We start from the raw sequence: 14,233 nt of genomic DNA, 5'->3' as shown, positions 1-14,233 counted from the left end.
GCAGCAGCAGTAGCATACATACATACTGGAGTGAAGTCAAATGTCCATATTGTATGTATGTGGCCCCAGCTTATGACTCATAGCCTTAAACTTGCATTGATTCACTTCAGGTAACATTGATAATTTGTGATGACTTCGGGATAGCTTGCAGAATTAGTTGAAGGTATTCAAATTACTGATAAAGTTACCCAGAGAGAGAGTTCTGAAGAGAATTAGCCAAGAGTTAGCTAATAAATTAGCATTGTTTTCCTATACAAAATAAAAACTGTCTATAGATAATTTTTGTTTCTTCTTGTTAATCACTATCCCTTTCCTTGACTAAAAATAATAAAAATGTTGTAGTCTTAAAATAGTGCTGTTAAATTTAAGATGTAGAATAATGCCCCTGTAATTCCCAGGCAGTTTGCATCTAGCATCTCATAGTTTATTTGTCATATGTTTTATTTTTACCTTACTTGTTCATTTGCTTTCCAGGGAACATTTACTGATGAGAAGTCAAAAGCTTCCCACCACGTTTATCCATATCCTTCCTCACAAGAGGATGGTAAGTTAGTTTTTGGTTATGAACTAAAAAACTATATTTCACTAGATTTTTAAATTATCTCAAGTGGTTTAAACAATATAGCCAGCTTTTTAAAGATAAGAGACTTTTAAGTATCAAATAAATTTCATCGGTAATTTAAGTTCATAGGGGTTTTTAATTTTTGCTGAGTTATGATTAGCAAGCTAACTCTGTGACATCCAGTTTTCTAATCATTAGACTTATTTCTTTGTTGGTAATCATTATCTGGTGGTTAAGTCTAGGCCAGCCTTATATACTAACTTTGTTAATGTTTGCCGTACCTCTTGTGTCCTGAAAATTAAGAGAAATTGCAAGATAGAGGAATATCTCTTGGAAGATTGGCTTACTGTCTAAACAGGGCCCCTCAGCAATATTTTAGTTTGGTGAATTTGTAGTGATTCAGATTTTGATCTTTAACTTGACTGTCATGAAAGTTAATTTTGTCATTGGCCAGAGTTCATTAGACCTATGAAAACTGATTTTGTACCTTTTACAAAGATTTGTGCCAACCATTCTTTCAAAGGTTGGAAAGTTGGGAAACAAGCTGTGAGTTAATCAACCAGGTTAACTAACTTAGATTGAGAGATCTCTTATAGGGATCAAATCTCTGGTAAGCACATCATATCCCTTTAGGACATCTATATGAAAAGTCAAATTATATCAGATTTGAATGACTAATTACCCCATGCTGAGTGTTTTTTCCTGACCAGTGCAGTTATGTTAGAAGTCAGTAACAAAAATTACCAGATAATCCTTGTATGCTTGGAAGTTAAGAAACATATTGCCATATAATCCATGCATGGGTCAAAGAAGAAACTATAATGGAAATGGGAAAACTTTGGAGCTGAATAATTATGAAGTGAATAATAAAGTGTGAGAACATTAAATTTTGTAGGATGCAGCGAAGCTATGCTCAGAGGGAAATTTTATCTTTAAATGGATGTATTAGGAAAAAAGACTGAAAATTCAGTGGTTCACAAGAAATTTATCTCAAGAATTTAAGAGAAACAAAGGCAAGGGCAAAACTTAATGAACTAGAAAGTAGTAATAGCAAGATGATGAGCAGTGTCAGAAACGGTTCTTAGAAAAAACCAATAAGACAGAATCATGTGGCATATAAGCGACAGAAAGAGAAAGAAGAATGTCAAGAATGGAAGGGGGCATCACTACAGATCCAACAGATGCTGCAGTTGTAAGAGGTTAGGTTGATTGGTTGCTTGCTTGCTCGTGCTTTTGGTGTCAAATGCAGGAAACCATTTCCTAAATCTAGAGTCACGAAGTTTTACGCTTGTCTTTCTTCTAAGAGTTTTATAGTTTAGCTATGACATTTAGGTCTTTTCATTATCTGTTTTGATGCAGAAATCTTGATTTGGTTTGTAACAGTCATAATTTTAGCTCTGTGATTATGATACTTCTATAAAGCGTGAAACCTCTCTCTGCCTTCCTGGTTTAATTGGTGGTTTCTCAGATTTTTATCCTTTTAGGTAATAGCAGTTGGTTTCCACTAGATGGAGGTGGTGAATTAGCTGTGTATATAGCATTCTATTGTTGGCTAACTCTCCTCCAATAAGGCTGGTATGGAACTTATAGCTTATGAACTTTTTGAAAAAAATTACCTTTTACAAAAGATTTGAACTGTAATTGTTATATCTAGATTTCTTATTCATGCTAGTTTTGTTTTTCTCCTTTGTTTAACACAACCTTGATTACTACATACTGATGGTTGTTTGCTATGTTGCTGTCAGTAGTTACAGTAATTGTTAGGAGATAGCATTTTAATTTTAATATATTGGAAGCTATTTTTTAATGTAAGCTATGCTTCTTCACACTATAGGATTTACCGTAGAGAAGCTGACAAGTAAATGTTGACTCTCAGCAAAGCTCTGTGTTGGGTTTGTTACATATACCGTTTTAGGTAACTGTAGATGATAACAATACCAGCCACAGCACATTACAACCGTGTTGTAAAACTCTTGCAAATGCAGTATGTCTTTTATATAGATTAGTTAAGTTTAAAATAAAAGGTGATATTTAAGATATTAGTAATATTTTGAATATGGTATGCTAAAGGGGGCACAAAATAAAACCATAAAGGTAATAAATTATGAAATTTGAGGAAAATCAAGTGGCAAAGTTTGACTGTGTATCAGAATAGTGGGAATAAGAGTGAGTGGGTCAGAGAACATGAGTCTGATTTAAAGAGTTTTGTTTTTATTTGGTGAGTGAAGCAGAGGGTAAACAAATTTTGATGGTTTGGTGAAGAAAAACATGTAGCTATTGGCTGTAGTAGTAGAATTTTCCTGGGAGTCGATTCCTGGGATACCTGACACAAGGAAGCTGGTTAGAGAACAGGATCCATTGGGAAGGTCTCAAATTGCTGGAGGAGGGCGTGTGTAAAACTGTCTGGGATAAGTCCACATATCAGGAGAGCACAGGAGATGAGTCTGTATCTTTAACAGTCAAGGGAAGATAAGGAAAACATTTCCAAATACAAGCAATGGGCAGTGGAATTTTTCTCCAAGAAAGTAAAGCCTGATATAAGGCATTTGGTCAATCAGGAAATAATTGATAACCTTTGAGAATGAAATTTCAGTAACTTGTAAATGAGAGCAAGTTGTGGAGTTGGTGGAAGATCACCATTGCCCCAGAATTTATGGCAGGGAAAAGACATCAGAGATGGTTTCGGTTGTGTCTTTCATTGGTGGCTTTACAGTATATTTCTGGGGAGAGCACATAGTTGAGTTAGGACCTGGTAGGAATAAAGGGATTGGTTTAAGAACATGGGTTGAATTACAGCTTTTAGCAGAAAGAATGTGTACTTCCTCAGAGAAGAAAAGAGAATTTTAAAAAATTGAGATACTATTTAGAAGAGGAAAAGACTAAATATTGTTCAAAATAAATTATTTAGCTAGAAAAGCCCCTTAGGCTTTCTTATCTGTTCTTAATTTTTTTTGTTCTCTGACTTCATAATTTTAAATGACTAGTTTTTAAGAACTTTTGAAATTTTATATTGGAAAGTGTACAGCAAAGGGATTCCATTATACACATGCATGTATCCTCAAACCACCAGTTTTTGAGTTTGCTTGCTTTCTTCTGATTGGCCAAGTCTGATGTTGAACCCCTCTAGAGAATTTTTCAGTTTCGTTCTTATAATCTTAAACTCCAGAATCTATTTGTTGATGATTATTATTTTGTTCATACATTGTTTTCCTAGTTTTGTTTAGTTGTTTTAAGTGTGTTCTCATGTAGTACTTTGAGCTTCTTTAAAATGATAATTTTGAATTTGTCAGGTAATCCGTAGATGTTTGTTTCTTTATGATCGATTGATTTCATTCCTTTGATTGGACCTTTTTCCCTTTTACTTCCTGTATTTTTTTTTTTCCTGCTGTGTTTTGTGCATTTGGATAAAGAGCTGCATCTCTCGGTCTTTATGGCCTGGCTTGATATAGGCAAAGACTTGCACAGATCAGCTCAGCTTGAGACCTGGCATCCATCAGACAGTTTCTCGGCTTGAGTGTATGATTTCTCAGAGAGCTTTGCTAGTTTCTCTTTCGGGAAATTATAATCTCTTGCTCTCTCTAGTGTCTGTCTGCCATACGACAAGTTTGCTGTTGCTGCATCAAGCCATTGAGTGAACTCTGATTTGTGGGTGCCCAGGCTCTCAGAGTATGCTGGTTTCCCATTAACACTGAATTAGTTGAGACAGAAACCTGTCCTATAGGTTTGTGGACTTCATGGTATTAGTCAGTGAAGCTGGGGCTATTTCCTGTTGATGTTGGCAATGAGAAGCCAGATTTACTTAGCTGATTTCATTTGGTTTTTCTGTTCTGCTGTTATGTGAGATTCAAGGGCCTTATCACCTCATTAGTTCCTTTTTAGTACTGGAAATGAGTTTTTTAAGCTACCAGAATTTTCTAAGCTACCAAAGGAATCATAACAAGTACTGAAATGCAGATATGATTCCGCTATGATTAAATCAACAAGAATCATCTGATTATATACATGTGCATCTCTTTTTGTTCAGGAAACTTGAAAGTATCTACACTATGTCATATTGTTTACACTCTTGTTGGGCGGGCTAAATTAACAGGAAGTCATTCACATATAATCAAGTATTATTGCTAAAACTTCTGATATAGCACTGTGAAGTGCTGTAGGATACCAGAGAAAGTGAATCTGGAGGGAAAAGAGCAATTGGTAAGACTTTCATCAAGGAGCTGAAGCATGGCTTACACATAGAAAGATGTCTCATAATTGCAAAGCTTACCAGAAAAATGAAGGAGAGGTTCTGTGTGGGAAAGGAAGCTGTAAAGAACATAGTGGTCTTGATTTGGGTGGATCTGGCGACAGATAGGCAGGTGGAGGCGGGGGGAGTATTTTACTGAAATCGACAGTTGGTTTTATCAAGAGTGATGGATAATTGACCTGGAATCTAATAAGTCTGAATAACCACTGAAAAACCTCCCCTTAATAAGGAATTTTTGGAGGAGCTTCTAGCAAACCAAAAACTCTAGGTAGAAATTAAGTTCAAGAAATAGTTGATTCATCTCTTCTGTCAGATTGACTAAAATTTTTTCTGTTTTTCCCTTTCAGAAGAGTGGTTGAGACCTGTGATGAGAAAAGACAAGCAGGTGTTGGTGCACTGGGGGTTTTACCCTGACAGGTAATGGTGAAATGTCCTTAGACCTGGTATATAAACAGTTTCGTCAGTTATATATATACAGTTTTGCTTTCTGAGTAGTAACAATTTTGTTGATTTGTTTTAGTCATTGAACTCAGTTCTTTTGAGTATTCTCTTACTGACTTTCATGTTTATTAAGTTATTGAGTTCAGTGGAGTTCACAGGCTTTATTTATCTTAAACTGATAAGTTTGCTGTGTTTGTCAAGACAGTCTTTCAGTAATCAGTCTAATACCAACTGCTAATTTGGATTTGTTTCCTTTAGGAAATGAATATTTCTTCTGGATATTTTAATGACTTGTTAGTTTTATTTATTTTTAAAAAATAGGCCATTTTATTAAAAAATAAGTCATTTTATTTTTCAGTTTATGGATTCTTTATTAAGGATGAAATTATGTATAAAATGAAGCATGTATCATAACTCATACTGTATTTCAGTATCTAAATGTGAATTAATGTTATAAACAAGAACCTGTGTCAGTAAAAATAGTGGCTCTTGTTATTTAATATTATGGCTGCATAGAGGGAATGTAGACAAAGGATAACCTTTCATGTCCTTTATCTTCAGCCTGTGGCAGAGCTGTTCACGTGTTCATTTCACTTTTGTCAAGTGAACAGACTCCGTTGTGGGTTTTTCATGTTAGACCAGTCGTCTTTCACCTGTATCCACATCCACTTTTAGCCTTTGCTACCACATTTTTGTGAGCAAATCCAAGACTTCATTTCAGTATTTCCGTTATAAATATTTTAATATGCATTTCTGAAAGATAAGTAGTTGTTGTTGTTGTTGTTTAAGAAATAAGCACAAAGCCAGTGTCAAACCTAAAAAATTTCAGGGAATTCCTTAATGTCAAATCATTGACACATGATACATTTGATTAATTGGTAAGATTGATGTTTGTTAGAATTTAAACACATCTTGTGTCGATTTATTTCTTAAGTATTTTTCAGTTCTCCCTGTGGGTTCTCCCTGTGTCTTCACCCCTCCTTACAGTGTATTACTCAAGAAATTGGGTTGTTTGTCATGCAGATTTTACCACACTGGGATTTTTTATGGCGTCACTGTGATGTGTTTGAACATTTCTCCATTCTCTGGGTCTAGAGTTGATCAGAATCTATTTCAGTTTAGGAAAGGAACAAAACCTGCATAGGTGTGTGTTCTTCATCTGGAGACATATAATGTCTTGGTTATGTGGTGTTTTTAAGTTAATCTGTTTGAGTGACTTTATTTAACTTGTAAATATATTTTTTTGGAAAGAAATACATTTTTTGGTATCTTAAAAATTTAAAGAACAGTTTTTATACAAGTTGAGTTAATTAGAACCAAGATGAAGTTAGCTTGCTTGTCAACCTTTTCTGAACTATAATTGACCACTTTACATGAACTAACTTTTTTTTTTTAATAATATTTAGGTAAATTCTTTTTAGAGAACATTTCTTATCTCAAGGCTTTAGGTATTCACGGCACTATTAAACTTACAAGAACTATCACAGGAACTATTGGAGTTTGAAACACTTAGGTAGAAACTCAAATTGATGACAAGCTCCGTAAAGCATAGGATTGAAATGAATTTCATAGTTAACACTTTATAAGACATGTTAGCCTTTTTGCTAGCCTTTTGTTTATATATCAAATAAATTGGAATGGCTAGCTCATGTCTTATCTTCTCAAGGGACCTTGTTAGTTCACTGTCTTTAGTAACTTAGTTTGTGCCCTCACTTCTTGGGCAGCATTTTCTCACTAAGACTTAAAGAATGTAAGTTTTAATCACCATCATAATCTTTACCTGTTATAGTTAATTATTTGGCAGAGGAACTTTTTTCCTTCAGTTCATGTTTAAATGTTCCTAGAAAACTTACCACAGTGCTATTTATAGACATGTTGAGCTGTACTTGTTCCAAATGCTTTTGAACTAACTTTTGAGAAGTGGCTAAAGCCAGCCAGTGCTTGTTACCGTATTTATATTTCATTTAGTTATGACTTTGTTCTATAATGATTTATTGGCCAATATAGGAGCATTGATAAAGTAGGTAACTTGCCAGGTAATTTTATACTTATTTCAAAATTGTAGTGGGGGAGGGGAGTAATTTATATCAGTGTGTTGGATTTCACTAATAAGAGAACCATTGAGCAGAGACATGTGAAGATTGGAGGGAGTAAGCTAGATGGATGTCTGGGTAGTGAGGAGCATATGTAAAGGGTATGAAGGGACCCCCGCTTGGTGTATTTAAAGCACGTGTATTTAGCACCACTAAAGCCCATGTGGGTTGAGTATAACATGAGTGAGAGGGAGTACTAGGAGATGAAGTCATAGGACCAGATCATGAAGCCTTGGCAAACCAGTGTAAGGATTTTGACTTAACTCTTGAGTTCGGTGCAGGTTGGAAGGTTTTAAACAGTGAGTGGTATGGACTGACAGCTTTTAAAAGAAACTGCTCTGGTTGGTCTGTGACAAATGGAATCCCAAGGGCTTTGCCCCAGAGTGGAAGTGTGAGAAGTTAGATAGATTCCAGACATAATTTGAAGGTAGAAGTGGTAGAAGTTGTTGATAATTTGATTATAGGGGTAATTGAGAGTGAAGTCAAGGATATCGTCCAAGGATTTGGGCCATAACAACAAGAAAAATGGAATTGGGATTTTTTGCTAGGTCATGTTGGGGTTGGGATGGCATTATATGTTGACTTCTGAGTGTGTTAGGTTTGGAAGCTTTATCTGACGTATAGTGAGAGATGTAGAATTGGCGATTGAATTTGTGAGTCCCAAGTTCAGAGAAGAGGACAGATAGGCAGATACAAGATTTCAAGTCATCAGGGTATGTTTGAAGCCGTGAAACTGCATGAGATGATCATCAAGGGATTGAATAGGTGCGGGGATTATTCCAGAAAGTGAAGCTTGGGGCTTCGGTGTTAAAGAAGTTTGGGAGGAGAGGAGAAACTAGCCATAGAGACAGAGGAGAGGCTAGTGTCCAGAAGGAGTGCCAGATAATAGCTCTGTCTTAGAGGACAAGTAAGGGACATCCTTTGAGGAGTGGTTAACATGTTAAAATTCTGTGTACAGAGGCTTAACCTTTGGGTATCACGACGTGAAGATTACTGTAGACCTCTGCAGGACAGTTTTCTTGTTAGAGTGTTAGAGATAAAAGAAGGTGATAATTTGCTATTACTGGATCCTAACAGTATTTCTAAAATGTGTTTTTACCTCTAGATCAAAGTGAATGAATTTGGGTTCTAATTTCTTTTTCCATTTTTTTTTTTATAGCTATGATACTTGGGTCCATAGTAATGATGTTGATGCAGAAATTGAAGATCCACCGATTCCAGAAAAACCATGGAAGGTGAGAGAGCTTTTTTAAAACAGAATTTTTTAAAAAGTAAAAACAAAATTTACTGTTTCATAAGTTAATAGCTCTTCTTAGCTGTTCTCAACAACAGTGTTTTAAAGAGATATATGCAGAGTGATGACCTTTCTTATCATCCTATTAAGAGATACCTATGGTCTTGAAGACCTCATTATCCAGGTCTTAGATTAGATGTCTGCAGTGATGTTTGAGGACACCTCAAAGCCAAGTTAGATTGCAGTTTGAGATATTGAGAAAGGAGTGTTAGAAGTGGAGTTGAACATTGTTGATGTCATTTAGGAAGGCTAGGAGCAGTGCTTGCATGACTTTATATAGACTTGTCTTACTGTTCATTTCTATTATAATGTTTTCAGCTTTTAATGTGGAAATTTTGAAAGTTGCAAGACTAGTACAAAGCAAAGCACTGTTTTATATTCTTCTTCCAGATTCTCCTCTTAATATTGAAATAATTTATTATCTGATACAGGGCCCGTATTCCATTTTCACAAATTGTCCCGTTGATACAGTAGGCTTTATAGTATATTTAAGTTTCTACCCTGATCCAGGATCCAATTCAGGATTACACATTACATTTAGTTGTTACATCTCTATTCTATTTTAATCTGAAACTTTCAGCTCTTTTTTTTTTTCTTCTGTGACATTGTCATTTTTGAAATACATAGGTTAGTTGTGGTTATAGTTCTAGAATGTCCTTGAATTTTAGTTTGTAGTTTCCTCATTATTATGTTCAAACTATGCACTTGGGCTGCAGTGTTCCATGCCTAACACTGTATCCTCCTCCGTGCATCATACTGGGCACCTCCTGTTGTCGATTTTCCCCATTATGGCTGATAGTTGGATCTTTTGTTAAGATACTATCTGCCTGCTTTTCTCACTGTAGCATTACCATTTTTCTCATCAACATTTAAGATATTTTATAGGGAAAAACTTTGAGAGTGCAGAAATACCCTTTTTTAAAAATTGAATTTCTGTCTGAAGGTTTGCTTGTCGATGAATAGTTTCTGCGAATGATGCTGTCTGTCTGCAGGTGGCATTTCGCAGTGGGGACAGGTCCCCCCTTCTCCCTCGTGTGTCTGCGCTCTGCGGGCACTCACAGAACACTGACAGTGCTCCTTCCTTTTGATGAATTATCTGAATTTGGCTGGTGGAAACTCCTTTAGGCTGCCTCCTCTGATCTTCTGGCATTGTTTGATTCATTTTTGCATACCTCGTACTTTCTGGGACAAAAGGTGTTCCAAACTCTTTTTGTAATGTCCCTATCGTAGTATTTTTACAGGCAGCTCTGTTTTCCATGAGTGATTATACATGATTTTTATTGACTTTTATATAGGATAAGCAACACTTGAATTGTATCAAAGCGTTATATTTTAGACCTGGTTCAGCCTATTTCCAATTGTGTGACCTTCAGAGAGATAGCCTTTGAGCTTTAGATTCCATATGGAGTTAGCAAAAATTACTTTTTGTTTTAAATAAACTTTTAATTTGGAAATGATTCAAACTTACAGAAAAGTTGCAAGAAAAAGAATAGTACTTGGCATACCTGAATACCCATTATCCACATTTGCCTGTTAACATTTTACTCCCTTTTTGAGTTACTATTTATATTTGATACTTGCATATAAATATTTTTTCCAAATCATTTGAGGTAAAGATGCATATGGAATGGGTCTTTAGGTATTTTAGTCTACTGTTCATATTTCATTGTTGCCGCTTGACCTGGTCATTTTTTAAAAATAAATTTGTATTGGAGCATAGTTGATTTTCAGGGTTGTGTTCTTCTGTACAGCAGAGTATATATCAGTTATACATCTATCCAGTCTTTCTTAGATTCTGGTCCCATATAGGTCATTATGGAGTATTGAGCAGAGTTCCCTGTGCCATCCAATAGGTTCTTATTACCTATGTTATGTATAGTGGTGTGTCCATGTCAGTCTCCCCCTTCCTCTCTTGGTAACCGTGTGCTTGTTTTCTGCATCTGTGACAAATAGCTTTGTCACCTTTTCATGAATTCTTTGACTTCCGGTGTTTCTTCTATGAAGTGCTTGTTTCTACCTCTTGCTTTTTTCCATTGCATTGTCTTTTTCTTTGTGGATGTTATTTAGATATTCTGCATAAGAACATGCATGGTTATGTCATCATTACTTGTATTAAAAATAGATTTTCCTAGTAAGCTTAGCTTTTTGTTTTTCACTACTGAGGTCATCTTGATATTTTCCTATATCATCTTTAAAAATTATTCTTTAGTTTTGCATTTTGTATATAGATCTTTAATTTTTTAACGTGTTACAATGTAGGAAAGATTTCTTCTTAAAGTGGTGTTAGGTCAGCTCTCCATTCAGGGTGGGAAGATATGGAACCTGGATTTCTCTCCCAATGATCCATGCCATTTCTGTCAAAAGTAAGCTTTTATACAAGTTGTGGTTTGTTTCTTGACAGTTACAAAGTTTAATTAGTTGATTTGTTCTGAGTAGTACTCCCACTTTTTTCTTCAGGAGTCTCTTGGGTCTTTGCACTTTTGTATAAAGCTAAGAATCAGTTTGTTGAGGTCCATATTAAACTCATTGAAGTTTTGATTGGAATTACATTTAAACTATAGAACAACTTGGAGAGAACTAACGTCTTTACAGTATTGAGTGTCTCAATTTGTGGAAGCGATTTATCTCCCTATTTATTTCAATCTTTTATATCAGTAAAGTTGTATACTTCTCTTCAGATTTCACTGATCATCTCAGAATAATCTATAGTAATTATACATTTTGAAATTTTTTCCTCTACTAAGTCTGGTATATGGAGTGTCAATTGGATAAAACTATGTTTCCCTTTGGCAAAGATTGGCAAATTGTATCCTCTTGGTTAAATTAAAGGCACCTGTTTTTGCATATAAAATTTTATTAGATCACCAAACCCATTCATTTATATATATTCTGTGGCTGATTTCACACTATAGCAGCAGAGTTGAATAGACCTGGAGAAATATGGCTTGCGAGCCTAAAATGTTCACTATCTGGCCCCACAGTAAAGCATGTCAATTCCCTCTATATTTGTGTTGTCCCATTATCTTCAGGGAAGATGATTTTAAAAAACAACAACAAAAACTATCTTTAAATGTAACTGAAGAGGTTATATCTAAACCATTCTCTCATTGAAAACTTGAAAGTGAACTTACGTAGAATATTGAGTTTTAAGCCAACTTTTTCAGTCTACTCTTTTACTTTCATCAAGAGGCTCTTCAGTTCCTATTCACTTTCTGCCACAAGGGTGGTGTCATCTGCATGTCTGAGGTTATTGATATTTCTCCTGGCAACCTTGATCCAGCTTGTGCTTCATCCAGCCCAGCATTTCGCATGACGTACTCGGCATAGACGTTTAGAACTTATACACTAAATCGCAAGTTTAGAACTTGGCTTGATAGCAGTTTACCACAGTATCATTTTATAGGTAAGGAAACTGGGCTGGTTTTATGTAAGATTATACAACCTATTAATATTATTCTGATGCGAAGGTATTTTTATGAGAAAGATTAATAGAGCATAGTAGTTTAAGAGCTTAGGCAGAACTCAGTGCAAGCCTAAGTTTTCTCTCTAGTAGGATAAGTAATTGGGCAGCTTGCTGACACTGCCCCTTTTGCTCATTAGAAAACTGGAGAGGCTAACCTGCATTGCTTTAGAGGGATTAAATGCGATCATATTGTTTGTAAGGTGTTCAGCAGAATGACTGGCACAGATGATTGTTAGTTGTCCCTACTGTCCTAACATACTTTCTCAAGAGAATTCTACCAAGGTCTGCTGGATAGTAAAGAATGTACAATGTGAATCTTCCGCTCTGCTTTTAAAATACATATATTCTTTTCAGTACTTTGAAAAACTATTAAATTTTCAAATGCTGTGACATTTGAAATTTATCTAAAATTTATCTTTTGTAATTACTTAGAATCTTATTGAATGTATAAATATAGATACATCCTTTATGCATAAGGAAATGATTATCTTGGGCCTTCTGTTTTTGAATGTTTTTCTCACTGATTTTTTTGAAGATAAAGATGCAGCGATTAGTGAAATGAACCACATAGTGAAATACGAATACCATATGGTATCGCATATGTAGAATACAAAATTTACTCCTAGAAACAGTGGAAAAGTGGATGCCAAGGATTGGGGAGTAAGAGAAATAGGAATACCAGTTTTCACTGCAAGATGAATTAGGTCTGAAGAGCTAATGTCAAATATGAAAAAAGTTGAAAGCAGTGTATTTTAGACTTGAAATTTGCTGAGTAGACTTAAATGTTCTCTTATGTTCATACTAACACACACGTGATATAAATATGTGCGGTGGTGGATTCACTGGGGCAGGGAATCCGTCACAAAGGGTACACATGTCAAATCATAGTGTACACCTTAAACGCCTTCACTTTTATTTTTCAGTTATATCTTAATAAAACGAAATAAAAGAGGACATGATTATAAACTTTAAGGGTCTTGATTATCAACACCTCAGTGCACACAAAACTTGTGATGCTATTTTACTATTTACTCAAAGACATGGAATAAAAATTAGACATGGTTAAGTTGCCACTCGTGTCGTTAGTAGTCTTATATTTTTAAACTATATGTAGTTAAAGCTGTAAGTATAATAAATCAGCTTGTTTCATTTTGAGTACTTTAAAACTGTAGCAATTTATTATTTACGTAGCTCTTCATGCTTTGATGTGATTTTAGGTTCATGCAAAATGGATTTTGGACACTGATGTTTTCAATGAATGGATGAATGAGGAGGATTATGAGGTGGATGAGAACAGGAAGCCCGTGAGTTTTCGTCAGCGAATTTCAACAAAGAATGAAGAGGTATTTGGTTTGGCACCATTTTTTTTTCTCTTGGTGTTTTCTTCCTTGGCCTGTATCTTATCAAATCTTATTAATAAACTAATGTACAAAGCAAGGGTCATCAGCCATCAGGTATATATAAAAAGTTACTAAATGACCATAATGACCATCTCAGGAGCTGGTGTCTCCCAAAAAGGAGCATGACAGTCTCAGAGAGTCATTAAGGTTTAAAGTGGGTCATGCAGTATGTAAGGTGGTACAACTGATTTTGGTTTCTAGATCTTGAGTATGAATTTTGTAAGCTAAATATCATTTTCCACAGGAAAACTAGTTTAGTTTTAATATTTTTTAATAACTTTGTTGGGCTTCCCAGGTAGCGCTAGTGGTAAAGAAACCTCCTGCCAGTGCAGGAGATGTAAGAGACGCAGGTTCTGTCTCTGGGTGGGGAAGATCCCTTGGAGGAGGGTGTAGCAACCCACTCCAGTATTCTTGCCTGGAGAACCGCATGAACAGAGGAGCCTGGTGGGCTACGGTCTAGGATTGCACAGAGTTAGAGATGACTGAAGTGAATTAGCAGGCACAATAAAATGTAGGCTTTAAAGGTCTCAAAAGTTATAGTTCAGTTCTCTTTTGAGGTGGCCAAACTTGATAGTTAACACTTAATCTTTAAGCCACTTAAATATTTATCCATGTTTCCTTGTAAGGTAAAAGTTGAGAAGTGGGTGTGTCACTAGAGAAACACTTGAGACTGAGAAGAAGGCTGACGTGTGTTCGTGTTGGGTTGTGACATTTTCAGGTGGACACCTGTGAGT

General features: G+C 35.4%; 1 protein-coding gene across 1 annotated transcript in view; it reads left to right on the top strand.

Annotated features, from left to right (window-relative positions):
• Positions 1 to 14,233, top strand: part of SMARCC1 (SWI/SNF related, matrix associated, actin dependent regulator of chromatin subfamily c member 1) — a 122,284-nt gene that overhangs the window by 23,079 nt on the left and 84,972 nt on the right. The window contains exons 6-9 of the mRNA XM_052636447.1: positions 475 to 544; positions 5,156 to 5,225; positions 8,502 to 8,577; positions 13,317 to 13,442. Of these exons, the coding sequence (XP_052492407.1) occupies positions 475 to 544; positions 5,156 to 5,225; positions 8,502 to 8,577; positions 13,317 to 13,442 (342 nt within the window). The remainder of the gene's footprint in view (positions 1 to 474; positions 545 to 5,155; positions 5,226 to 8,501; positions 8,578 to 13,316; positions 13,443 to 14,233) is intronic.

The sequence above is a fragment of the Budorcas taxicolor genome, chromosome 1 (genome assembly GCF_023091745.1).
Source record: "Budorcas taxicolor isolate Tak-1 chromosome 1, Takin1.1, whole genome shotgun sequence".
NCBI lineage: Eukaryota > Metazoa > Chordata > Mammalia > Artiodactyla > Bovidae > Budorcas > Budorcas taxicolor.
Note: the sequence above shows the minus strand (reverse complement) of the source record. Positions and strands in the feature narration are given on the sequence as shown.